Here is a 24,569-nt window from a genome sequence, read left to right on the forward strand (position 1 = left end):
AGACAATAGACTTGCATGTTTATTCTTCGTTCCATACACACAATGTTGGCATATGCATGCTGACGTGCACGATACTGTAATGTACGTAGATGGAAGACGGCAGGAAGTATATAGGGACCGAACGATAACGCTGACGGCACTTTTGTATGATGCAGATACATAGGGGTGGGTAGCATGGTTCCCCTAGAACACAACCGACGCAGAACAAGAACATAGGAGAACGCTGCCAAAAGTGGTTACATAGCGCCGTCCGCTTGCATGGGCACAGTTTGGCCACCCTTCGCTGCCCCAGGGGAGAACGTGTGCCAGCGGTCGTTGAATCGCACGTCTGCGCAAAACCAAGTCAGCACGAGGGAACAAGCTTCCGAATGACAAGTCAGCTTACCGAGTGGCCGACCACCGTACATGTACTGCTGGAATTTGGCTGGGGACATAACATGAGAACAGGAATGGGACTGTATGCAGTGCTAACGCTCACCAATCGCAGTCTCCGCCTCCGCGACCTGAGCAAATTGGACAACACCACAACCCTTCGAGCGCGTACCCTCGTACAAGATCTCCGCGAGCTCGACCTGGCCGGTCGTCTCAAACAGCTCGACCAAGTCTTCATTCGCAGTCGACCACGGCAACTGACGTTCCGTCCCACACAAGTCCCTCATCAGCCACACGCTCATCACACTAAACGTCTGCGAGCACTCACGTTGCGAACCATGATTTGCTGCGACGGCTCCGGCTCGAAACCTGCGCCGAAGCCGCCAGCACCGCCATACGCGCCGCCGTCGCTGTACGCGCCCAGACGCAGGTTGCCCGGCTGGTCCGGACCCGAGTAGTCCGCGTACAGGTCCTGGCTCGAGAAGTCGCGTCCGCCGCCGCCTGCACCTGGGCCACCGCCACCAGCGTAGCCGCCACGGAAGCCACCGCGGAAGCCTCCACGCAAGCCCCCGCGGAAGCCTCCGCCGCGAAGCCCGCCGCGGGGCCCGCCGCGGTACGAGCCAGGGCCGGTCAGGCCGGCGTAGCGATCCTCACGCACTTCGAGGGTGCGACCGTACCAGTCAAAGCCGTTGTACATGCCTACATGAATACAAGCATGGGTGAGTATTATGATGATCGTTTCATGAGTAGGACAGCACTCACTAATGGCCTGCTGGGCATCCTTGGCAGTCTCGAAAATGACCGTGCCGGAGCCTTTGGGTCGGCCGTCAGCGCCTATGTTGATGTCCGCGCGAATGATGTTGCCGGCGGAGCGGAAGAGGTCCTTGAGGTCTTGCCAGCCAGCCTGGTAAGGCAACTGCGATGCAAGTGATGATAGTGTGAGCGAATGATCCATGATCAACGAGAACGAGGAACTGCAGGAACAGCAGACGGAAGAGAGCACCGGAAATCTGTGACAGTTGAACACAACTCACGTTGCCAACGTAAAGCTGATTGCCTGGATTCGAATGGGTGAAGTAATTGTGAGACGGCGGGCGCGGTGGCGGGACTGCGTTCAGCCCCTGTCCAGCCATCGCCATACCGATCTTGCCCGGAACGGGCGTAGCACCGAACCGAGACTCATTTTCACGATCCTTATGCAGCTTATTAGTGTCATCGTATGCTTGCGACAGTTAGCTGCCGCTCACCTCACGAATGAAGACCGGGCGGCCCAAAAGGAGCTGCTCAGAGAGCTCGCGGATTGAGCGCTGTGCGTCCTCCTGAGAGGCATATTCGACGATACTGACAGACGTTTCGATTGAGCAGGGTTTAACACCACACTTCGGAGAAAGGGCTAAAACTCACCCGCATCCCTTCGAAACACCGGTTGGTGTAACAAGGACTTCGGCGAAGAGGACCTCACCAGCTAACCAAACCCAAAAGAAAGCTCCCATCAATAAACCATCCTTCAAGTCGTCACTCCGTCAATGAACCAGAAACTCCAACTCCAAACTCCGCGGAAGACGTCGGTGCATGCGGTTGAGACGGTGACTAGGCTGCCAAGCGGTGCGTCCAGGGGCCCCTCTCTCACTCCAACCGCTCCGATAACCAGGACCACAGCCGCAACGGCTTCTACTCCATGCCTGTGCCCATGACCGTAACCGTGACCATGAACCGTCAGACCTTGCCTCGAACGCGGTTCGGGCGGCGCGAGTCGTGTCTCCGTCGATTCTCGTGCATCCAAGGGCCTCTGCATCATCCGCATCCTCAGCCTCTACCTTGGCCTGACCCGACACTGCTGCCACGTCTGCAGTAACGCCCCTCCTATCTCCGATGACCGGCGCCAATACCAATCCCGTAACCAAATCCCAACCTCCCCGAACGAAGCCAAAAGAAGTTGAAGCTCTAAGGTCTCCCAACCCACCTCCCCGCATGAATTCCATCAGGTCGCGGTACTTGACGTCGTAGGATAGGTTGCCGACGTAGACGCGGTTCTCGCGCTTCGATACCTTGGCGAACTCGACTGCTTCCTCGTGCGGCGCGTTCATCGGACCACCTAGAGAGCGTGCAAACGGCTCGGTTGCGCGCCTGTCGCGACTTCGTGAGCTTGGAGACCGGCTACGGCTGCGCGGAGAGCGTGAGCGCGAGCGCGAACGACGACGGCGGCGAGGTGAGCCTGACCGTCGGCGAGAACGAGAACGATGAGGAGTACGGCTCCGAGAACGGCGGGAGCGGCGCTGAAGTAGACATGCATCAGCAACCGAAAGGGTACTCGAGAAGTACCATCATATGACGGGAAGGAATGGAGAACATGAGGACAACAGTTGTGGTACTCACGTCGCCGTTGCGTCTGTCATCAGGCTCCCAGTGGTCGCTCTTGCGAGAACGACCGGGCTCACGGCGGTCGCGGTCCTTGTCGCGTTCACGGTCGCGATCCCGCTCCTTGTCGCGGTCGCGCCTGTCCCTATCCTTGTCGCGGTCACGGTCCCTATCGCGATCTGCCTCACGATCCCTCTCCCGGTCTCTCTCACGCTCCTTCCTCTCCTCGACCTCATCTTTTGGCTTCATGTCTACGTCCATGATGACCACAGAAGACGGTGAGTCTGAGATTGGCTGGATTTGAGGATGAGAGGAGAGATGGGTGGCAGGAAGAGCCAAGTGTGTGGGACGTAACCGCAAAGAATTTCGCCCTCCTTGCATTGGCGCTTGCCCATGCGCGGGGTTTAAAAATGTCGCTTGCCAATTCTGGCAATAGGCCGACGCCTGAACTTGTCAGAGGACACTCGACAACATTGACATCACCCCGAGATAGTTGTCACTGAAGACCGACAGGATGATGAAAGCATTCAGATCCTGGAATGACATATATGTGGTATGCATGAAACATTATAATACAGAACATTCGTTAATATACAGTGGCTGGTGATATGACCAGCAGACGCGCGCAGTATGGACACATAACATGATACAGGTCTAGGTGATAGTCCAGGAGTCCGGAGTATTAAGCCAGATTATAGCAAGGTCTGTGAAAAGAATGTGGTAAAGAAGGCGGCCAGCGGCCGAGCTGTCACACGTAACTTGACGCGTCGTGTTCAGGGTGTCCAGATTCTTCGGAGACCATAGAGAGCACGGGCGAAAGCATGATGACGGACGTGAACATGGCGGATGATTGCGTAATAGATGTGGGGGCCGAGGATGTTGCGGTTTTGGAGCTCTGCGTTGAACGCGGGGGCGTGGGACGGTATACTCGACTCAACGAGAATCGTCGAAGAGGGCGGCGGGCGGCTTTGAGCAAGGTGTCAGTGCTATGCTCGCACATACCAAGACACAATTTATGATTTTATGGGAGGCTACGCACTATCATAGATGATGTCAATTGGTTTCTCCGAGTCGAGCTTCACATGCCGCACTCTCCGCGCGGATCGCCGGCGCACAAAGACCGCGACTGCTACGATGACCAATAACAAGACCGCCCCCGCAACGATACCAACTATTGCTCCAAGTGGCAATTGGCTATGAGCGGGTATTAAGGAGCTCGTTGATGATGACGAGGTGGAAGATGAAGAGGTCGCCTGGACCTGAGATGAATCCCCAGGAGAGTCGGAGTGGCCAGGAAGCGTCACGTACTGGACGTAATCCAGGTTGAACGTGCCGTCGTTGATGATGACAGTTAGCTCATGAAGACCGGGGTCTAGTGGGGGGTTCGTGGAAAAGAAAGGCCAGTTCTCTGTGGTGCTCTCAGGTGGTTGCGGGACACTAGCACTGACTGGAGGTAGGTTGTCCAGCGCAAAGGACGCAGTCACCGAGTCGCCATCGATAACCCCATATACGGCCACAAATGTTCCTGACATTCCATGCTCTTGTTAGCATTATTGGAGCAAAATCTCGGAGGGCGAAATGCAAATCGCCGACTCGCAACAGCGGCCGGGCAGTGAACGCACCATTGAACGCAAACTTGACTGTCGAGCCCGCGGAAGTGGAGGTGTGGATGGTGACACCATCGCTCACGCTGCCCGGGGCCCAAGAGCCGTTATACACGAGCCTCGAGCTCGTGTCATCAACGCGTAGCAGATGACTAAGGCCGCTCATGACAATGTATCCTGTCTATCGTGTCGTCCCCGCGCGAGCATGACAGCACGCGTCAGAAAGCCATAATCCACAGAGAGGCGCAGCAGTCATGACATGACGGTCGTCGACGAGCCAAGCGGTCGGCATCATCCCGAAAAAAGGGCAGAGTCAATTGTGTAGTTAGCATCCACCTTCGCATTGTTGGAGAAAAGGAATGACTTACAGGCTGTTGGGGATTTTAGGGGAGTTGTGGGGAGCAGCTACGGGAACGAGCATTTAACACAGTACCGTAGATGGGAGGAAGGGAACAAGCTCCTCGGGAAGCGAAAAGGTGTCGCAGAGACCATTACATACCCTCGTCTCCTCGCTTCGAAACATTCTCCAAGCGATATCCTGACGCCTTGTTACAAGTTCATGCATGCGGGACAATCAGTGACCCAGCGGCAGTTTCCACTTGATGATCATTAAAATCCCGAGCTCGACCACTTACATTCCCGAGGGGTGATCTACCAATTGACACATCCGCAATATGGTAGTAGGCTGTGCCCCGACCGGAGAGGAGAAGAGACTGTCGTATGTATACTTATGGACAACGAGCAGCCAGAGTGTGACAGCGAGCATGTTTCGGACTGCGACGCTGGCGGGCTCCAGATCTTCGCTGTGCTCGCCTGGCAAACAGCGCCCAAAGGCTCGGACGCCGCAGAAGTGATGCACGACGTTGTGGTAGGGAGCGTCTAAGACGTTACAGTAGCGTTGCTGCGAGAAGAGATCCCGTCAACTAGCGGCGCACTGCCTCGAGGATCCCTATTTGGCTCGAGCGTCCCGAGCTCTTCTGGGCGCAACACTTGAAACCGATTTGCATATCAAAAGTCCAAGAAAGGTGACTTCTCATCGAGAAGCAGTGGCAAGTTGCGGGTTTATCAACATCAAGGCTTCCTCCGTCTTGTGGGTCCACTGGGATTGTCAATTTGATCAGGTTTCGATAATATCCGTAATATAGCCACTGAGAAATAGTGGCTGCGAGTCCGTCATGTCCTTGAATAGGAGTCAAGCGTCGAGAATAAGGACTGAACGCAGCTTGAATGAGAGAAGGGACCTGAGACCACATTACAAGCCGAAACTCGACGCGTAGCATGGTGTCGTCCTTTGTCGTCCTAGTGACCATAGCGTGACAACGAAGATAGGTATTGGGAATAGCGTAAGACACATGATGGTCCCTGTCTCAGTACCTGGCACAGCGTCTACCGCGCCGAAATGAAACGGTGGCTTACAAGCAGTGTTGAACGTCAAAGGATTTCAAATGATGTGAAGTCCAAAAAGCGCTGACAACGTACCAACAGCGCGTTTTTGGAGGATCGGAGCTTCAAGATGCAGCTCTCATAGCTATAGCCCTCCCTCTTGCCTATAACGTAGCCAAGGACCGCGGTCGGTTGGCAGTTGGAGTAAGTTCGACATCGAGACGCGGTGGCATTTGCGGAATCATGAGTCGGGAGCTCTGTTGGCAGTGCCTCTAGAACTCATGGCATCCCGTCACGTCATCCCTCAGGCCTCCACCAACTCGAGAAGATCACATCTCGCCCCCCTACTCGGAAAGGAGGTGGGTTGCAACAAATAGCAGAGAAAGCAGCTGTTAAGAACGAGTATTGAAGCTACATAGCCACGTAGTGAGACGAGCAACGAGGCAGACGTGTCATTTGCATTATGTAGGAATCATCAATGTGCTCTTCCCGACGACATATCGGGCAACACGGGAATCTCGTGATCCATATGGCCAATGGTAGTCAGCTTGCGCGAAGACTTGCAAGTGGAACGCCTCGGGTGCTCCGAACAAGCACTGTGGCGGTAACGACCGCGGAACAAAGAAGCAGTCCTGCACATGCAGAGAGTACGAACCTTCTCGCCGACGACACTCCTGTCAGCAGTGAGACGGTAACGAAGATGTTCAACGGTACGCGGAACAGGGACGACATCTACCATCGCGAGTCGATAGCCGAGGCGAACAGGGGCCAACAAGGTGTCGACGTCGTAGAAGTGTCGTCCGGCGTAATCCAAAGGTGTACCGATCAAGCCACAATCCGTTATGTATCCATCAGACACCATGGTCCTATGAAGTAGATGAGCGCAACGTACCGTCGCTCGATGCTCGTCGGAAATGAGTCTCCCGCGAAGCATGCCCTGCACAGGATAGTATATCCCGGCACAGGCCTCGAAGGTGCAAAATGCCCAGAATCGTTCATGCTCACGCACGTCCACCACGCTCACGAGGAGCGCGAGCGCGCTCGCCGCGCAAACCGCCGAGCTCAGCTTCGCGTGCAGGGTGATCGTGCGGTCGTGCGCGGAATGCGAGGAATCACTACGGGAACGCCGGGCAGAAGTCGCGGAAGATCGATCATCGTTATGGTTGTCAGTGGTGGGATGATGGACTTCGCTTTCGGGCGCCACGCTGTCGGACAGTGATGCAGATGGGCCGGCGTCATTGAAGGAAGCCGAAGAATCAAGGCGGGATAACGAGATGATGGAGGTGTAGATGATCGAACCGAGTGTCATGGATATCATGAAACAAGAGAAGATGTAGCCGAGTGGTAGAGCGTGGGTGCGAGTACCGGTACTTGGCTTGGATCCTTGCAGGAAGGGAACCCAGAGGAAGACAAATAGGTACAACGACCCTTCGAAGATAGTCTGCGTCAGTCCCAGAACCAGCAATCGTTTGTCTATGAGTTGCAGTGAGTGTCACCTTCGACGGACGGCGCGTAGTGAGAACCACATACCGGCACGGACGATCCCCCATGCTTCGCTTACACGTTTCCAATCGAGAACCTCCGTGCTTTCGGATGTAACTGCGCCGCGATTCTCCGACCATATCATGCCTATCGAGACCAAGCCGAGTAGTAGCAAGGCTCCGCTAGCGATGAATGTCGAAGAGAACAGCGCGGTGCGTTCGACCAGCTTGTTGCTAGCTACGCCAGCCACAGTAGCCGTGACGCTGCTCGCAAGGGTCGCACGCCCGAGAATTGTCGATAAGTCTCGGGATGACAAGGACAGGCTGTTTGCAGAGGCAACTAGCCAAGATTCGGGAACAGAAAGCAGGATGGCGGTCGAGAAGCCTCCCAATAGACGTCCGGCGAACAGGAGAGGTAGGGCATCGAACTGGATCAGCGTGCATGTGGCACTGTAGGTCAAGCAAAACAGCATGCAAGTTCGTTTGCGACCGCTGTGCCCAACAAACGAGGGAGCCTGAGCCTGAGCTTTGAAAAAGTGGAGAGACGACGCACTATTGATCGGCCCAGACACCAACAAAGGGAGCTGCCACACCCGCAGTCAGGAATCCGAGAACAAATAGGAGGGCAACTAAACGTTCAGGCAGCCCATGTTGCTCTCGGTAAACGGAGTAGATGTAAGGCCCTTGCAACCAGTCCGCGCCTGAAGACGTCAACACAGCGAACATCGGCATAGTCCAGCGGGCCAGACCTACCCATGATGATGGTATAGACAAACAGATATCGCTTGGATAGTCCCGAAACCACAGACGGCGGTGCATTGCGCTCCGCGGAGTTACCCTGAGACGAAGTCTTGCGCAGGAAGTTCTTCTCTACCACGAAGAAGACTACGGAGGCCGCTACGAAAATGACAAGTTGCGACTCGTAGAACGCAGCCATGTTGAGCTGGAGAGAGTCAAAGCTTCTCGGAGCGAGCATGTAGCGATGTGCGACACATCATCTCTTGGTGGTGGTGCGCGGAGTCCGGACGGTGACAATGTTGTGAGGGAGAACCCGAATTCGCGGTGCCATCTTTGGGAGATAACGCCATTTCAATTCTAGATCTTGACTTGCATGTCCGAAATTAGCGGCTCCGCTGTATGGAGCATTTTCGGGGCTTGCTCGTGCAAAGCTGAGAAGTCTAGGGACGTCCTAAGCCTTCTTGTGAGAAATCGACCTATAGTCGCGCAGGAAAAGCCAAGGGTGCAGTGATACGGGTCTCAATTAATGCATGCGACGATCCTCCAATCAAAGCCTACATACACGGGATCATTTGCGGCACGAGCTGCAATTCACGGCTTGGAAGTTGAGTGGGATACGTCAGCATGTTCACATTTATGAATAGTCAAGCAGGAATACAAGAAGCACGAAGTATACAAACAGTACTGTCGACGTGGAGGTTAGCAATTTGAAACTCCGCTATAAGGCGAGAGGGAGCCGTCATCGGCGCCTGCACAACCTACACGTTCTACGAAACTACCATCATCTGCGCGAGCCATGAACTTTGAGGACGTAGAAGAGCGAGATGGTGAGCATGACTGCTCTGACTTACCCGGTGCGATTAGCTGAAATCCCGCTTGCAGGCGTCCGTTTGTCGTGGAACGTCTGGCCCTCCTCCAGGATAGAGGCAACACGCACGGTTGTCCCTATCTCTGCTCTATACACACCCATCAAGGTTCGCGAAGACCTTCCGGAGATCCTCTACGAGCCTATTACATGTAAGCCGCCATGCCGCGCAGTCCTCAACCCATACTGGTGTGTACCTGGATTCTGTTCCCGCTACCCAGCTTGCATCCCATTCGCATCCCATTCATCTCGTTCGTAGCCAAATCGACATCCGCGGCAAGCTCTGGATATGTCCCTTCTGCTTGCAGCGCAACGCATTTCCCCCTCACTATAAGGACATCTCCAACACGAATCTCCCCTCCGAGCTTTTGCCCAAGTTCACGACGATCGAATACACGCTTTCACGTGGTGCGACCGTTCCTCCCATATTCTTGTTCGTGGTCGATACCTGCTTGGACGAGGAGGACTTGAAGGCTCTTCGGGATGCGCTGGTCGTCAGCCTGAGCTTGATTCCCCCATACGCCCTTGTCGGCTTGATCACCTTCGGCACAATGGTATGTAACTCCACATCTCTGTCTTCAGAATCCTCATCGATACCTGTGACCAGACCCAAGTACACGAGCTCGGATATGCAGAATGTAGCAAGTCGTACGTGTTCCGCGGTGGGAAGGAGTACTCGCCCAAGCAGATCCAAGACATGCTCGGCCTGAGCTCGCAAAACCGTGCTGCGCCCCGCCCTGGCCAGCCGCTCCCTGCGCAGAATTTCGGTGCCGCACGGTTCCTTATGCCCGCTCAGCAGTGCGAGTTCCAGTTGACGGGCATCCTCGAGTCCCTGTCTCGTGACCCTTGGCCTGTCGCGAACGACAAGCGTCCTCTGCGCTGCACTGGTGTAGCCGTTAGCGTTGCGGTTGGTCTCCTCGAGGTGAGCATACACTGTGCCCAAGTTTCACGACAGATACTGAAGTGAGGCAGACGACCTTCCCCAACACTGGCGCGCGCATCATGGTCTTCTCCGGGGGTCCTGCCACTGAGGGTCCCGGTTTGGTCGTCAGCAACGAGCTCAAGGAACCCATTCGCTCTCACCACGACATCGACCGCGATAGCGCGAAGCACTTCAAGCGGGCATCGAAGGTATGTGTCTCTTGACATGACGTCACCTCATATTCTCATTGTGTGCTAGTTTTATGAGGGCCTCGCTAAGAGGGCGTCCAACAACGGCCACGTGATCGACTTGTTCGCGGGCTGCTTGGACCAGGTTGGTCTGCTAGAGATGAAGTCGATGCCAAACTCGACGAACGGTGTGATCGTGCTGTCCGACTCGTTCGCGACGTCGATCTTCAAGCAGAGCTTCCTGCGCATGTTCAACAAGGATGCTGGAGGGTTCCTAGAGATGGGTTTCAACGCGACATTCGACGTTCAGGTAGGTGGTCCCGTGTACCTCACTCCGATGTCTCGCCTTGCTTAAGTTTTCGAATAGACGACGAAGGAGCTCAAGGTGTCCGGAATGATTGGCCACGGTATCTCTGCGGCCAAGAAGTCGCCTTGCGTCGGCGAAACAGAGATCGGCATCGGTCAGACCTCGGCATGGAAGATCAATTCGGTCGACCCTCGTACCGCTGCGGCCGTGTACTTCGAAGTGGTCACTCCGGCCGGCCAGCCCCTGCAACCCGGGTCTCGTGGACTCATCCAATTTGTGACGCACTACCAGCACTCGAGCGGCAAGTACCGTCTGCGGGTGACGACGATCGCGCGTAACTTCGCGGAGGCGGGCTCGCCGAGCATCGCCGCGTCGTTCGATCAGGAGGCGGCGGCGGTGCTGATGGCGCGCATCGCCGTGTTCAAGGCGGAGATTGACGACTCGCCCGACGTGCTGCGCTGGCTGGATCGCATGCTCATCCGGCTGTGCCAGAAGTTCGCGGACTACAGGAAGGAGGATCCGACGAGCTTTAGGCTCACGGACAACTTCAGCATCTACCCGCAGTTCATGTTCCACCTGCGGAGAAGTCAGTTCTTGCAGGTATTCAACAACTCGCCTGACGAGACGGCGTTCTACCGGTGCGTCATGCGTTCTCGATTCCTCCCGTTTGGTTGACCAGACTTGTGAGCTAACGACGGTCACACCTTCACTGGCAGGCATGTGCTGAACGAGGAGGACGTGAACAACTCGCTCATCATGATCCAGCCGACGCTGATGTCGTACACGTTCGACGTGCCCCCACAACCTGTCCTGCTTGACAGCGTGTCCATCAAGCCCGACGTCATCCTCCTCCTCGATACCTTCTTCCACATCCTCATTTTCCATGGAGAGACGATCGCGCAGTGGCGCAAGGCGGGCTACCAGGACCAGGAGGGCTACGAGAACTTCAAGGAGTTGCTCGAGGCCCCTGTCGCTGACGCTCAGGTTCGTCGTGATTAAATCTTCTGTTCTATTCTGTGTGCTGACGCGGAGTTACGTCTAGGATCTCCTGGCGGACCGCTTCCCGATTCCGCGGTACATCGTCTGCGACCAGGGTGGTTCGCAGGCCCGATTCTTGCTGTCGAAGCTCAATCCGTCGACGACGCATATGTCTGCGAGCATGTACGGCACGCCGGCGGGGGCAGGCGCAGGGCAGGCGATCTTCACGGACGATGTCAGCTTACAGGTCTTCATGGAGCATTTGAAGCGACTGGTGAGCCTTATTCCTCTGCAGCCGGTGTGTTGGTGCATATTGCTAACGAAATGGTGTGGCCGTAGGCTGTTGGCGCGCAGACGAACTAAAAGCGTCGTACATTAGCGGATGTTGTGTATTTATGGTATTCCTTTTTGATGTCCTCTCAGCGTTGAGATTTGTTTCGCTGTTTGATAGAGATCGTGTAACGCAGGACGGTGTGAATAGTCCTGCTGAGTGACTATGCGTACAACACCTTCCGCGGTATGTCCCGCAATCATGCCGATAATGTTGCTTCCTCTCCCCGTGGTTGCTCCGTAAGATCAGTCATGTCACAGCTCAGGCCTCAGGCCTCAGGAAGCACACAGACAGCTCGCACTGACCAACGCTAGTCACGAGTGGCGGAGGCACTCGGCAAATGAGTTGTTGCCGTTGCCGGTGGACGCATTGCCCCAAGCCCGAGGTGGAGTGGTCACCTGCCGCCCGCAACTCGCACGTATAGGAATTCGGTGCGTACTTCGTAAATCGTTCAAGACGGCGAAGACGAAACACTGGGCTTCTTGTAGCTGATGCGTCGCTGTGAACAGGATGTTCCTATGTACGTGAGTACATGTGGATGCCACCACGTACTCACCCGGTCCGCGCACCACCTTGTATAACCTCGGGCATCGTGACCGGGGTTTGTCAACCCGAGCTGTTCATACCTGCCAGCAGTAGCGTCGATTGCAGGTCCAACATTGGCTCGGATGGGTTCCACATTTCGCGCCATCATTCCCTGCCGCATACGTATAAGAATACTGTGGTGTGGACAATCTCTCTAACTGTCATGACGTCCCCGTCTCCTCCCTCCACCATTGTCTCCGTGCCCATGAGCGACAAGGCTGATCAGCCTCCAGAGGATATCATAACCTTCGAGCACGACGACCCAGACGACCCAAAGAATTGGTCCGTCCAGAAGAAGCATCTTACTGTCGCTCTCGCTAGTCTCTACACATTCTCCGGTATATTCGGGTCCGCGTTTTATGTGAGCATCTCTCACGTTCTGTCCAAGCCCTCGTACTGATGGGTATGGTTGATGTTAGGCTCCCGGAGAACCAGAACTTCGGGAGAAGTATGGTATCAGTGCCGATGTCTCGAGCTTGGGTCTAACGTTGTATGTGCTTGGTTTTGGTCTGGGTCCCTTGTACTGTGCGTCTTCCTGCTTGAACTCATACATCACACTCCTAAGCTGATAACCGACCTATAAATAAGGGGGTAAGCGTTCGCATCCACCAAGCTCAAGTCGGGTCTACTGAACTCGCTTAAGGACCAGCGAGTGAGTTGCAAGGGAGAAGACTGCCTTACAACATATCCCAGTTGATTATGATCGGTGAGCTCGGTTACAATGATGTCAGCAGTCTGCTCCTTCACATCTAAGACTATCTCAGCGAGCACCGCTTGCTCTGCATTCATCCCGAATATCGCTGCCATACTTGTCTGTGAGTAATTCTCTGTACCACTGGCGCTGTAGGCGAAAGTTGACGCATGTTGAGGCCGGCTTAGTCCGATTCATATCTGGATGTGCTACCGCTGCCGCTCTCACTAAGTGAGTTTCACCTTTGTCATGCTCGGGAAGTCTGTGATTGCTAATCTCCCAAAGCGGTCCGGCGGTTATGGCAGAGTACGCAGGTTGCAGTCAGTCGATTCGGCGTCGTGGCACTGAACTAGGCCTCGCAGCTTATATCCACATGATTTACGAGGACTCGGCCGTTGTAAGTGACATGTGCATCGCTGTGGTGTTCATGCTGACCGTCTTATAGCTACAAGGCGTTTGTACGTATCACACTTCAGCTATTCTGCTAGGTTTCTAAACACCCGCTGCTATTTCCTGAAGCGCGTTGTGTGCGTTCACTGCCCCCTGCCTGGCGACTTTGTTTGGATTCTTTGTCGCAGCACGTACTCACGGGTGCGTCGCGTATCCCACTAACACTCTATTGCAACTTAGCGCTGACTTGTCTTGAAGGTCATGGGTTTTGAAGGTTCAATTCTTCTTCAGTGTCGCCATATGGCCCTTGTTCTGGGTTTTCCCGGAGACATATTCCCCAAAGATACTTGCTCAGCGCGCCAGTGCTTTGCGAAAATCAGGGAGAGTGAACGCAGTCGCAGCTCATGAAATGTATCCTATGACGATGAAAGAGATCATACATGGACGCATTTTGCGACCATTCAGTGGGTTCAACCGTAGTCATGCACTTGACAACACTCACAACCGAATTTCGATACAGAGATGATCTTGTACGAGCCTATCCTACAAGGCGCTACTATATGGATCAGTATCACTTACGGCATCCTCTAGTATGTATCCAGTCGAAGCTCTCAAAATAACTGATCTGATGGCATCGCAGCTTCTACTTTGAAATGTACTCCGTCGTGTTCTTCGTGCAGGTACGTGTTCCCGTCGTCATCGACACTTAACTGGTGGGAACCCTACTCCTCAGCACGACATTCCGTTCGAACTCTGTGGCCTCATGTTCCTCTTCGTTCTGTTTGGGATGGTACTATCTGTCGTTACATTCGATACCATGCTGAAGATTTCGGAGCGCATGCGCGTACCGATTGTTGAGCGGATCGATACCAACCTACCGGCTGAGGAGACTCAGCTCAAGATAGTCATCCCTGCATGGTGATTTCTTCACCCACTTCATTTGATCATCCTCTCTGATTGGCGTTGCTCGCGCTTCCATACTCTAGTTTGCTCCTCCCCGCCTCTCTGTTTTGGTTCGCCTGGTGCGTAGAACGATCAGCTGACATGCCCGTGAGGTTGTTGATAACTCCTCCAGGTCGAGCGGACCGGGAACACATTGGATAGTCCCAGCACTTGCGGGTATACCATTCGGATATGCTACCTTGAGCATGTTCTTTGCATTCACTGCATAGTAAGTGTCGGAAACTACCCGCGCATCTTCCCCGACTCACTTACAAACCATTGGCAGTGTCTCTCGCACGTTCACCTTGTATGCGTCTAGCGCCTCCTCGGCCAATACGATCGTTCGGTCTATCATTGCCGCGATATTCCCCGTGGTCGCCCACACCATCACCGATAACGTGGGCACGGAGTGGGGTAGTACGTCCTTATCCTCTTATAATCTCACCCTCGGTCCCTGTTCTCATACGCCACGCCAGTCTCCATCTTCGGCTTTATCTCGCTCGCTCTCATACCGATTCCCTTCATATTCGTGCGATACGGACCGGAGTTACGGAATCGCTCTCGGTACGCGCATGAGGCTAGGGAGCTTGCCGCAAGACTACATAGGCCACAACAGCCGGCTACCGACAATACCAGTCTAGATCGGCAGGGTAAGTAACATATGAAATTCAATTATCCGAGCTACAGCAGTAACCGCACCAATTGAATCGGCAACAGTAAAACCAGCGGGAGAGCCAGTCTAGGATCTTGCGTAGACTTGCAGCCTTACGTCATGTCGAATACACATTCGCGATGATCATGCGATTGCAATATCACCAGAGGCACCATAATGTGCCGCATCACTACGTCCTCGATTCAATTCAATGTGAGGTGTTTGACCAGCACGGTGCTCGCAATCCACAGACTAGGTCACAACCTCGGCAAATCTAACACAGCAATGCCGCAATCCTGATTTGGACTCCTGGCGAGTACAGTCTACAATAATACTATGGACATAGCACTCCTACACAGCCCGGTACAGCATTGACGTGACCAAGAATGTTCACGTCTGTAGCACGCTACCTCCAGCCACTGGCAACCTATACTGCGAGAGATCGCGCTCGCGCCATAATGTCTCCTCTGAATCAGTATCCTGGTTTTTCCTAGTCTTCGGTCTCTTGCGCTGGCGAATCTCGCATATCATGCCTTTCTCGTTGCAGCGGGCGCAGGGGCGAGACTCGCCACATGTCTTTCGCGCGTCGTGGCAGCTTGTGCACTAAAACGCCGTAAGTCAGCGAAAGCTACTCCAACATGGTCTGGTAAACCAAAGACTAACAGCGGCCCGTACTCGCTTTCGAGTATTGCGAGGAGCACCGGCAATGGTTGGGGGTTCCACATCGCCGCCAGCAGTGCTGTATGAGCCATCGGTTTGTATCATGTGCCTTATTTCCCATGCAATGGCATCCATATGTTCTTGAATGATAGAGAGCCGACTCATGATATCTACCCATATTCACGCTTAACACTGGAGGGTAATATCATACTACAGAGTACGCACCTGGGATATAGCACATGCTATTCAAAGTGAAATATGGGTTTACCCCGAGCTCTGGGTTTGAGGACGACATGACAGTGTCAGGGAAAGATGCAAGGTACTGCGGAAGGGACCATGTAGGGAGGAAAGCCTGGCTAGTTGCGTTGTCCATGGGATGAGAGCTACCGAATGAAACGTAAAAGACTGCTGTATATATACGCTAGCATTGTCAAACCTAGACTTGCGAAAAGAGGCAGAGGAGCGCACGTTACGGCCTGTCGATAAACCATGATGGATGCTATACATCCCTAGACCCTAGACCGGTGGTTCGCTGACCTAGCACACACAAAGACAGCGGGCTGATAGGATTTGATGCGTACACGTTGAAAACGCATGGTGTACAGCTGGATAACCAGCAAGTTTCAGGATCGACTCAACCGAGATATGCAATGGGAGACATGAAGAATTACGCTCCCAGGCCAACCGGGCCGCGGCCGGAGCTCACGTGTATCCGTTCGGAGTCTGCCCTTGACATTGACGGCGCTACTTTAGCTACCAGGGGGCAGTGACTTAGCCAGATATTTGCAGGCGCCTTCTGCAACGTGTGGTAGAGATATCCCAGGATCCTGGATATCCCCCCTTCTCCTACTGTCCTGAATGCTCTGAGATGGCCTGCTCCGCCCAATTTGCGCTCTGTCCCCTGCAGCGCTCTGGCTTTGGTTCTGTGGCAAACCTGGGGCGAGCTTCTCTGGAGAAACTGAACCCCAGATCCGAAGAGTTACAAGACTGGACGCTTGACGCCGCTGCGTGTATCATTGACACAATCCGACTAATTTTCGCAAACGGATTCTGAGCAGCTTTGCGCGCTCTCTGGTGGTATTTGATAATCAGCGCAATGAAGATCAGGCTATGTATCCCATTGAACTACGCACTTCGTCTCCTCAACGTCCCAATGTGTGGGAATTACGATCAGCAGTGTCCGTCCGCCATAAGATATACCACAGACGTTACGGTATGGTTTTCACGATCCAGCTTGTGGGAAGATTAGCTCTAGAGCAGTTGCTGCCCCCTTCCTTGAGTTTCAATGCACAATCCGAATACTGGCCGGCCTCTCTGCGTCGAATGCACTGTCCGCAGGGGCGGGCTTTATCGCGTGGATTCCGCGTATCACGACATCTTGCACACTAACATAGGGCATGAGTCGAGCCTCAATGTGTACGGAGTATCGCGTCAAAACATACCTCGGCTATCGTGCGTCTGCCAACGCTGGTACGTATTTGCTTTCTGGGCCATCGTTTCGGGTGAGGCGTCGGGGATCGTTATGAGATGATTGTGTGTGACATGTTCACTACAGCGGCGTGAAGGCACGAGCAGTTACGGACTCCTACTGGACCCGTCTCGAATGGTTGGAAGACACGGGTCAATGCGATCAACTTCACTTTCATGCAGAGAAAAACATACCAAGGTACTAAGTGACATACATAGACCACAGACGGTCCAACACACTGCTCCGGGAGCTCAAGCTTAAGAAGTATTTTGGAGATGCTTCGGGAGTTTGGTGTGCGATGTTTACGGCTTAGTCCTTGCATCAACAGTGCCGTGCCGAAGCACTTCAGGGACAACGGGAATCTGCAGAATTTGGGGCTGAGATAGGATGACTGACCTTAGGCTGTATCACGCCGATACGTGTAATAGAGTTAAGCTAGAGCTATGATATACCGTTTGAGTGGGTCCGTTTGCACCCGTAGCATTTGTGGGCGCACACTGGCACCCATTGCTCGCGTAATGGACGCCGAGCGGGATAGGTTGGCGCTGTGGAGCAGTGATTCCGGAGGGAGCTTCTAGGCCCTAATGCTTCGTTTTACGGTCGGCAGGCCGCGGAGCATAGTCGGTGAGGAACAAAGCCACAACCGCCTGTTTTCTCCGAGGACGGGATGTGAAGTCCGCATGAATAAGGAGAGCCCTGCCCAACCCCTGTGTTGAAGCCATGTTGACAGATTCCGCTACTTACACGCGGAGGTTTTGTAGGTGTACTGTATATCGATATTTAAGTAATTATTCGAATGGGAGGATCAAGTCCCTGTTCAGGTGAAGGCGGCCTGGGCCCTCGGCGGTCCTCCAGCCGAAAAAACCTACTTTGGACGCGCGACCGCGAAGGAAGACAAAGTTTCTTGGTGGTGTGAGCTTTCGAGACCATTGCGGATGACCTGGCACAGAGATCCATACTCTGTAATGGCTACCAGGGCCCCAAGTGGTAGTATCGTCTCTGTCCCGTACTACTGCACATGCACATTCATTGTTTCGTCGGAGACCAGCTCAAGCAGATTCGACCTCGAGCGATGAAGTTCCGCCTCCAAGAGCGTCGCTTGAGGACAGGACGGATAAACAGTTCAACGAGGTTCGAGCACTGCACTCCTCAAGGGCAATCGTAGTCGCCACATGCAAACCTTAAGTTGCGCAATACCCACGGACGCCACCTTTGAATATACCCGAGCATACTCCGGCGGTTTAAGGCCCACATCAGGCTCGGGCCTTGCGGGTCACATCAAGTCTTCGGAGTCGACTAATTGTCCATCTATACTGGACGCTGACAGGTGGAAGGGAAGGGAGGTGTATATTAAGCGCGGAGGCCATGACTACCACGTGGATTATAACGGCAATGTTTTACGGGCGTCAGGGGGTGAGTAAGACGGCCAGGTCAGTCTACGATAGTGAGGATGCGCATGGAAGGGCATTAGAGAGGCTATCCATTAGGAGAACGTGGGAGGCATTTATGCCTCAACGAAGTCCTTGACGTTCTTCAGCCAGCTGACGTACTCCTACAAAGCAGATCAGAAGGTCAGATCAATGTTGGATGTGCGAAGCGCATGGACAGACCTTCTGCTCCTTGTGCTCAGCGTACTCGGGAACAAAGTACGCGAGCGTCTGGTTGATGCCGCGTTCCTGCAGGAACTTGTCGAACTCGTCCTGCAGCGAGATATCGAGGGTGTCGAACTGGAATGCGTTCACGGTGAGCGCGACTACACCATGACGTCACAACCGCCTATTCTCACCTGAGGGCCGAGGTAGTAACCCCTGCGCTTCCAGTCCGCTTCGGCGGTAAGCTCGGTACCGACCTTGGCGTCGCTGTAGTATGAGATGTTGTCGATGACGAACGTGCCCTCCTGGCACATCGCGTCGATGGTGAGCGCGCCAGGGGTGGAAGCCTACGCAGACGCCGTTAGCAAGCGCCAAGGCAACGTACAGAAGTCACAATACGTGCCTTGGTGAACGAGAAGGAGCAACGGATAGGGTAGGCGTGAAGGGGTGCGTCAGCATCCTCGGCGCCCTCCTCAACACCCTCCTGGCCCTCCTCGAATTCGGCCTCTTGCTCCGTCTGGATGTCGGCGATGGAGAAGATCAAGCGAATGCTGAAGAGCCAGCAAGTCAATATATAGCACTCGGATCAATTGCGAAATACGCACTCTTCGTTGCCGAATTTGCGAGTGAGAGTGACCTCATCCAATCCAGGGGTGTCCTCGATCTGCGCGCGATGTTCGTCACCAAGTTCAGTCTCACGCACACGACGCATTCAAAGCGAAAAGACTCACCGACCAGGTGCCCTGTGCCTTGAATGCCTTCAAGAACTCGGGCTCAGTCGGTGGGGCGGCTTCGGTCTCGTACTTGAGCTCCTCCGCAAGCCTCTGCGTGAGAGCAACGTCCGCTGCAACAACTGTCAATATCTGCAATTCTTGCGTACCCTACGCTTGCGCCGTGCAAAGCCACGGAAGTTCGAGTTGAGATAAGGATACTCACAAGCACCCTCGCCAAGTCTTTTTGCAGACACGGAGAACGCTCTTGACGCAACAGGCGCAACGCGCGCAGCGACAGTAGCGCGAGCAACGGCACGTGTCGCTGAGCGAGCAGCGAGCGACCGAGAAGACGAAGCGGTGAGCTGACGAAGAGCACGAAGGGCGGACATGGTAGACAGAGACACGAACGTCGAGCAGAACGATGGGAAGGGGTGTGTGAGCTGGAGCTGGAAAAGAAGCCACGGCGCGTCTCGACACCAAATATTCGAACTGCATAGGCGCGCGGGGGTGTCTCGGGTCTTTGTTTGGCAGCAGCCCTGGAAAATAACAAACTCGGCCCCTTCCCGAGTTTACCGTCGTTCATGATTGCCGAGGAACGGGTACCAAGTAAGTACGCGGAAGCAGGTTTCCAGTGAGTTCGTGAGCCACAAAAAGCTGCGTGTATTACTTTTTGCGACCACTATTAATGCGAATATACGACCGAACACAGCACAAAGTTCTACCGCGATGGAGGCACATACAAGCCAATCTGAGCAATCATCCACAAAGTCCTAGCTTCTACGTACTCTGGGGGTGTACATGAAGACAGTTTGTGCGATGCGCAATTTTGTAGCAGTACAACATCGAGCCAGAAACCATAGACATGTCACCGAGAAACGAGGCACGACAGGGAACACAGACAGAACTGAAAATAGGTAGCTACGGGCATGGCGGAGCCACTCTGCACAACCCAAATATGATAATCGTACACAGCCCAAACATCTTACAAAACCCCTCTGCAGCTGTCTGGCCAGCAACAGCGTCCGACCGCGCCTCCCCATGTCAGCAACCCGTTCGACAGGACAATAACGTCCGCGCGTCTTCACACGCCTGTATCAGGCGGAAGAGCGCAAGCAGGATGCCCGCGATGTGGACATCGTGGGTGGTCGAGGTGCGACAATGGAGGCGGAAAGCCAAATGACACTGTTGGTGCCCAAAGAGCGTGAAGACAGGTTCAGCGCCATGCGCAGGCACAGGCGGAGAGCCTAAGACTGAGACCGAGACCGAAGGGAAAGCGTGGCACGAGACGGGAGGCGGGGCGGAACAGGAGCAGCATAATCAGAACCTTGATAGCGAACAAAGTGTAGTCAGGAGAGGCGAGGTACTAACGAGAGCGCGTGAGCGGGAGTAGCATTCGATAGAAGACCGGTGACCACGGTCGCCGACCCAGGAATCACATCGCGGCCATGAGCGGCCTGGGCTCCGGCCCGCCGAACGCAGCGACAGGTCCCGAGCCAGTAGACGGGTCGACGTGGCCTGCATAAGACGGGGGAGGCGGCTGCTGGGGCTGAGGCGGTGGGTGCTGGTCCTTCTCCAGCTGGACAACCCCTGCGACCCCTGAATCACCATTCGGGGGTTGTTGCTGCACGTCGACCTGCGCCGCCTCCTTGGTCTTCTTAGAGGCACGCCCGCTCTCCTCCCCATTCTTCGCGCGGGAGCGCTTCTTCCCCTTGCCAGCGTCAGCAGAAACCGAAGCACCATTGGCAGTTGGCGGCGCAGACGCAGAGTCGGGCTTCGCAGTGCCGTTCGGCGAAGCTGCAATTGGGGTAGGGATGAGGGGAGGGTACGGCATCGGCCCACCGGGGTATCCGTATGGGGTAGGATACATTGCGGGGTAGGAGGGGTAGAAAGGATGGTGCATTGCGGGGGGAGCGCCATTTGCGCCTTCAGGGTGTGGTTGCCCGTCAGGTGCGGCAGGGACGTAGCCCATTGGTGGAGGATATACGTAGGGGAAAGAGTAGCCCTCAGGCGGCATAGGATAACCAGCGGGGGGTGGTGGTACTGCCGCCGGTTGCTCATTTGTTGCCTCCCCGCCCTCTGACGATACTACTGGATTAGTGTATCTGCGACGATCCTGAATGGGCTGGAAGACTGACCTGCACTTCCTTCTCCGCTCGTAGCACGGTTCTTGCGCTTGTAAGGACCCCGCTTGATGCCCTTCTTGCGTTCTTTGCGGACACCGTCCACGCAAGTCTCTGCAAGTCCGTATTTGATGCAGCGCTCACATGGCCGTGCCTCGTCGCAGCGTTTGCAGGCACTTGCGCAGTTGGTGCACTGTAGACAAGGATGATATCAGGACAAGATCCGTAAGCGCTGTATAAAAAAGAGGGGGAGCGGGGACGGAAGGACAGCCCGCGGAGTCAACGAACGTTGCCAGCGTTCTTAATGCGACCGAAAGCGCCATGGCCGCAAGCTCGCCGATATAAATGAAATCCTGAGACATTGCACCACCCGCTATCTATCGAAAAACAGCCCCTAGACGTAACATGACAATGAGGCGTTCACGCTCGTGGACTCATTGAGGTGACTGAGACGGGAAACTTGGTGGCGAGGGTCTGGATCTGGCCGCTCTTCGCCAACCCGTTTCCGTGTGGGAGAGCAACGGCGATCAATTATCGCCAGAAAAGGGCCGCCAAAGCTTCCCGCCCGACCGGTGGTTTGCACTTGTATGGCGCGAGACGAGTAACACCGGCGAACGCGTGCCAGGGCGCACATTGGATAGGGGGCATGACGAAAAGTGGATTACTCACCGCCATCTTGACCTGCTTTCTCTTCGGCTTAGGGGGCGGCTGCGGGGCAGGCATCCCCGGTGCAAAGGGATAACCTTGACGTACGGTAAATCCCCGTGGTTAGCTTCCAACATCTGCAAATGGATAGACTAAGACTCACCTGGCGCTGTCGGGGGAACAGGGTACGCATACACCATGCCCGGAGGAGGCGGGGGGACTGCCATAAAGAAGGGCGCGACGGATTGCGACGGCGCACCATTCGGATTGTTAGGGTCGTGGTGAGACGGGTCTGGGACGGGGTAGGCGTAGAAGGGCGGTGGGTACGGCCCCGGCGGTGGATAGTGGCCGCCATAAGCTGCTGGAGGGTAGTGGGCAACGGCGGGTGGTTGAGGAGGCTCGTGAGGGCTGGAAGAGGCCGATGAGGATGCCTTGGACTGATCCGCCGACATATTCTAGTTATGTTATGGACCGTGCAGTAGTATAGCAAGCGAGTAAAGCCAGACGTCGGCTGGAACGACGTGGTCGCTCTATGACTTGAGTAGATCGGTGGTGGTTAGTCATCGTTGCACTCGTTCCGACGACAAGCAGACCGTGTAGGGCGATGGCGAGACACAAGTCAGGTATATGCATGATGCCCCGAACACTGTTGAGTGGTAGAGGCGGAGCATGCGGGAGGGGCTTCGACACCACTCACTCCGACTCAAATCGTCGTGTCCGAATCGTCGCCGCCAGAACTCCCCGACGGCCGCCCCTCCCGTCCTTCCTTCGCGAACTTCCTGCTCCGCCCAAACGATCCGCCTGCCTCCACCCTCGCCATGCCCACCGAACCGGCCACAGACTGAGGGACGACTCACCGAATATTGCGTTGGGGTACGCAGCGGGCGCGAGGGCTGATGTTAGGGGAGTTCGAAGAGGTCCACGTGGGAAATTGCAAGCCCGGGGTCGCGGGCGCGGGCGCTTACTAACCTACTCGTCCAGGCGCCGCCCGCAAGGTCAAGCCATTGGGGGTAGGCGGACGTTCGAGTCCGAGCAGGGCGATGTCAAGAAAGGAAGTACAAGGTTTGTCGTGTCGTTCCGTAGCGTGGGTGGGTGCGGATGCTCACAATCAGGTCCAGGAGCAATTTCAATCCCAGGTCGGAGACTAGATGTATCGTCCCTGGACCGCCTCAAGCAACGGTAATCGCACCTGCGTGCTCCTACTCCTCTGTAACCCCGGCGCGTTACCCTGTCAGGGCCCTCGCTCTCCGCCTGAACTCGTGTCCGAGCCTGTATGGGCAGTCGTGACCCACGCCATGTCAAGATAGATCTTCACAAGCCCCCGAGACGCTGGCTACGAGCTTCGGCGAGAAGCCTCTCGCGGCTACAATCGCCCTTACGCCGACATACGATTCCCATGTGCCAAATGGGGCTGTTCCTATGAAAGGGCAGCATCCTGCCCTCGCATTCTCGATCTGGCCGCGCTGCAATCGACTCGGATTGGCGGTCTCGATCTAGCTCTCCTAGACCACACTCTCAACGCAATCTTGTCACCTTCCCCCCTCTTCTCCAAATCGATCTTTTCTGAGCATCGCTCTTGCAGACTACAGCGTTCATGAGAAGCTTGCCTGCTATTCCTGCGCGCTTCGCTCGTATCTCCGCTCCTGCGCGGGATATTACCTAACAGTGCAGTTCACCGACGCTCAGCTACACATTGAGTCTGTGCCCCCTCGCCGCTCCTATTGCCCGAGGCGAAACGCCCTTGCGAACACAGATGACTCCACCATCCGAACCGAACGCCTAAGCTTGTGACGTCGGTGGCCAATTGGAAAGCCTCGGAAGGTATTGCTAGCAACTGCCCTTTGCCGCTCTGGACCCCTTCTACCGCCGGGATCCGGCAGAACACCAAGTAGCCGGATGATATGGTTCATCGTGTACGTTCCAAACCGTCGGTTTCGCAGTGTGCTCGAAAACGGCGCGCTTCACATCCCTCTCTCGGATATGTGCACCCGCACTGTAGCAGTCTTCGGTACCTAGCTAGGGTCCGGCCAGTACTTCATACATAAAGGCCTTGGTCGAAGGTACGCTTCGGTTGTGCCTCGTCCTTCTCGCATCAACTGGTCAAAGTCGTCCGTCTCTCCCGGCCCCGAATTCCAAGATCAAGCAGTTGCCTACTCACTATGTTTCCAACCCCATCAGGCGCTGTGCCTCTTTCAGCTGAGTTTCACCGCTGCTCCCATCGTCCCCCTCAGGCCGGAGTTTGTGAGGCCATCCCGCATAGCATCGCTCGTGCCCTGGTCCCTGTCTACGGCCATCTGTCGGCAAACTGTCTGCCTAGATGATTCGCCACTGCAGGTAACAGTTGCGCACCATTCATGGACGATCTACTTCCGCCTGCGTTCTCTGTCCCTCAGTCGGCCTGTCGACCCAAGTCCGCCTGTGTCTCACGCTGCGTTCCTCTCAGGTAGGCTGGTTTGACACATGTCCGTACCTGGCAGCATTCGCTCCCAGCTACAACCGCCTCGTCTCCTCTTCTGCCGATCTCCCACCGTGTCCTAGCTCCCTTCCAGGCCACTCCATCACTTTCATACTGAATGGAAGTCTC

General features: G+C 55.1%; 7 protein-coding genes across 7 annotated transcripts; 2 read left to right on the top strand and 5 right to left on the bottom strand.

Annotated features, from left to right (window-relative positions):
* Positions 1 to 6: 6 nt before the first annotated feature.
* DICSQDRAFT_140929 (RNA-binding domain-containing protein) lies at positions 7 to 3,070 on the bottom strand. Its single transcript, XM_007370415.1, has 9 exons — positions 2,749 to 3,070; positions 1,777 to 2,648; positions 1,620 to 1,713; positions 1,407 to 1,565; positions 1,135 to 1,288; positions 701 to 1,071; positions 479 to 629; positions 386 to 424; positions 7 to 328 (listed from the first exon to the last, which is right to left on the bottom strand). Exons 2-9 carry the CDS (start codon positions 1,863 to 1,865, stop codon positions 237 to 239), a joined length of 1,149 nt encoding a protein of 382 aa, XP_007370477.1. The 5' UTR covers positions 1,866 to 2,648; positions 2,749 to 3,070; the 3' UTR covers positions 7 to 236.
* Positions 3,071 to 3,478: 408 nt separating this feature from the next.
* DICSQDRAFT_174569 (uncharacterized protein) lies at positions 3,479 to 4,500 on the bottom strand (the record flags this gene model as incomplete). The annotated part of the gene is made up of 3 exons (XM_007370416.1): positions 3,479 to 3,696; positions 3,770 to 4,255; positions 4,353 to 4,500. 3 exons carry the CDS (start codon positions 4,498 to 4,500, stop codon positions 3,479 to 3,481), a joined length of 852 nt encoding a protein of 283 aa, XP_007370478.1.
* Positions 4,501 to 6,083: 1,583 nt separating this feature from the next.
* Positions 6,084 to 8,213, bottom strand: DICSQDRAFT_140930 (uncharacterized protein). The gene is made up of 5 exons (XM_007370417.1): positions 7,952 to 8,213; positions 7,752 to 7,899; positions 7,248 to 7,690; positions 6,610 to 7,190; positions 6,084 to 6,449 (listed from the first exon to the last, which is right to left on the bottom strand). Exons 1-5 carry the CDS (start codon positions 8,133 to 8,135, stop codon positions 6,261 to 6,263), a joined length of 1,545 nt encoding a protein of 514 aa, XP_007370479.1. The 5' UTR covers positions 8,136 to 8,213; the 3' UTR covers positions 6,084 to 6,260.
* Positions 8,214 to 8,732: 519 nt separating this feature from the next.
* DICSQDRAFT_183604 (uncharacterized protein) lies at positions 8,733 to 11,613 on the top strand (the record flags this gene model as incomplete). Its single annotated transcript, XM_007370418.1, has 10 exons — positions 8,733 to 8,763; positions 8,819 to 8,990; positions 9,061 to 9,355; positions 9,409 to 9,723; positions 9,774 to 9,932; positions 9,982 to 10,221; positions 10,279 to 10,856; positions 10,935 to 11,202; positions 11,261 to 11,470; positions 11,536 to 11,613. The coding sequence occupies 10 exons, from the start codon at positions 8,733 to 8,735 to the stop codon at positions 11,557 to 11,559; spliced, it is 2,292 nt and encodes a 763-aa protein (XP_007370480.1). The 3' UTR covers positions 11,560 to 11,613.
* A 704-nt stretch (positions 11,614 to 12,317) lies between these two features.
* On the top strand, positions 12,318 to 14,793 carry DICSQDRAFT_150218 (MFS general substrate transporter; the record flags this gene model as incomplete). Its single annotated transcript, XM_007370419.1, has 15 exons — positions 12,318 to 12,473; positions 12,532 to 12,637; positions 12,877 to 12,927; positions 12,992 to 13,034; positions 13,089 to 13,109; positions 13,166 to 13,204; positions 13,323 to 13,394; positions 13,452 to 13,657; positions 13,714 to 13,783; positions 13,834 to 13,873; positions 13,927 to 14,111; positions 14,180 to 14,215; positions 14,269 to 14,364; positions 14,422 to 14,552; positions 14,612 to 14,793. The coding sequence occupies 15 exons, from the start codon at positions 12,318 to 12,320 to the stop codon at positions 14,791 to 14,793; spliced, it is 1,434 nt and encodes a 477-aa protein (XP_007370481.1).
* A 3,413-nt stretch (positions 14,794 to 18,206) lies between these two features.
* DICSQDRAFT_140931 (mitochondrial glyco protein) lies at positions 18,207 to 19,658 on the bottom strand. Its single transcript, XM_007370420.1, has 7 exons — positions 19,444 to 19,658; positions 19,239 to 19,351; positions 19,113 to 19,171; positions 18,911 to 19,058; positions 18,702 to 18,854; positions 18,526 to 18,642; positions 18,207 to 18,467 (listed from the first exon to the last, which is right to left on the bottom strand). The coding sequence occupies exons 1-7, from the start codon at positions 19,607 to 19,609 to the stop codon at positions 18,420 to 18,422; spliced, it is 804 nt and encodes a 267-aa protein (XP_007370482.1). The 5' UTR covers positions 19,610 to 19,658; the 3' UTR covers positions 18,207 to 18,419.
* A 994-nt stretch (positions 19,659 to 20,652) lies between these two features.
* On the bottom strand, positions 20,653 to 22,437 carry DICSQDRAFT_174574 (uncharacterized protein; the record flags this gene model as incomplete). The annotated part of the gene is made up of 4 exons (XM_007370421.1): positions 20,653 to 21,296; positions 21,356 to 21,533; positions 22,010 to 22,083; positions 22,149 to 22,437. The coding sequence occupies 4 exons, from the start codon at positions 22,435 to 22,437 to the stop codon at positions 20,653 to 20,655; spliced, it is 1,185 nt and encodes a 394-aa protein (XP_007370483.1).
* Positions 22,438 to 24,569: the final 2,132 nt, after the last annotated feature.

The sequence above is a fragment of the Dichomitus squalens genome (genome assembly GCF_000275845.1).
Source record: "Dichomitus squalens LYAD-421 SS1 unplaced genomic scaffold DICSQscaffold_67, whole genome shotgun sequence".
Taxonomy (NCBI): Eukaryota; Fungi; Basidiomycota; class Agaricomycetes; order Polyporales; family Polyporaceae; genus Dichomitus; species Dichomitus squalens.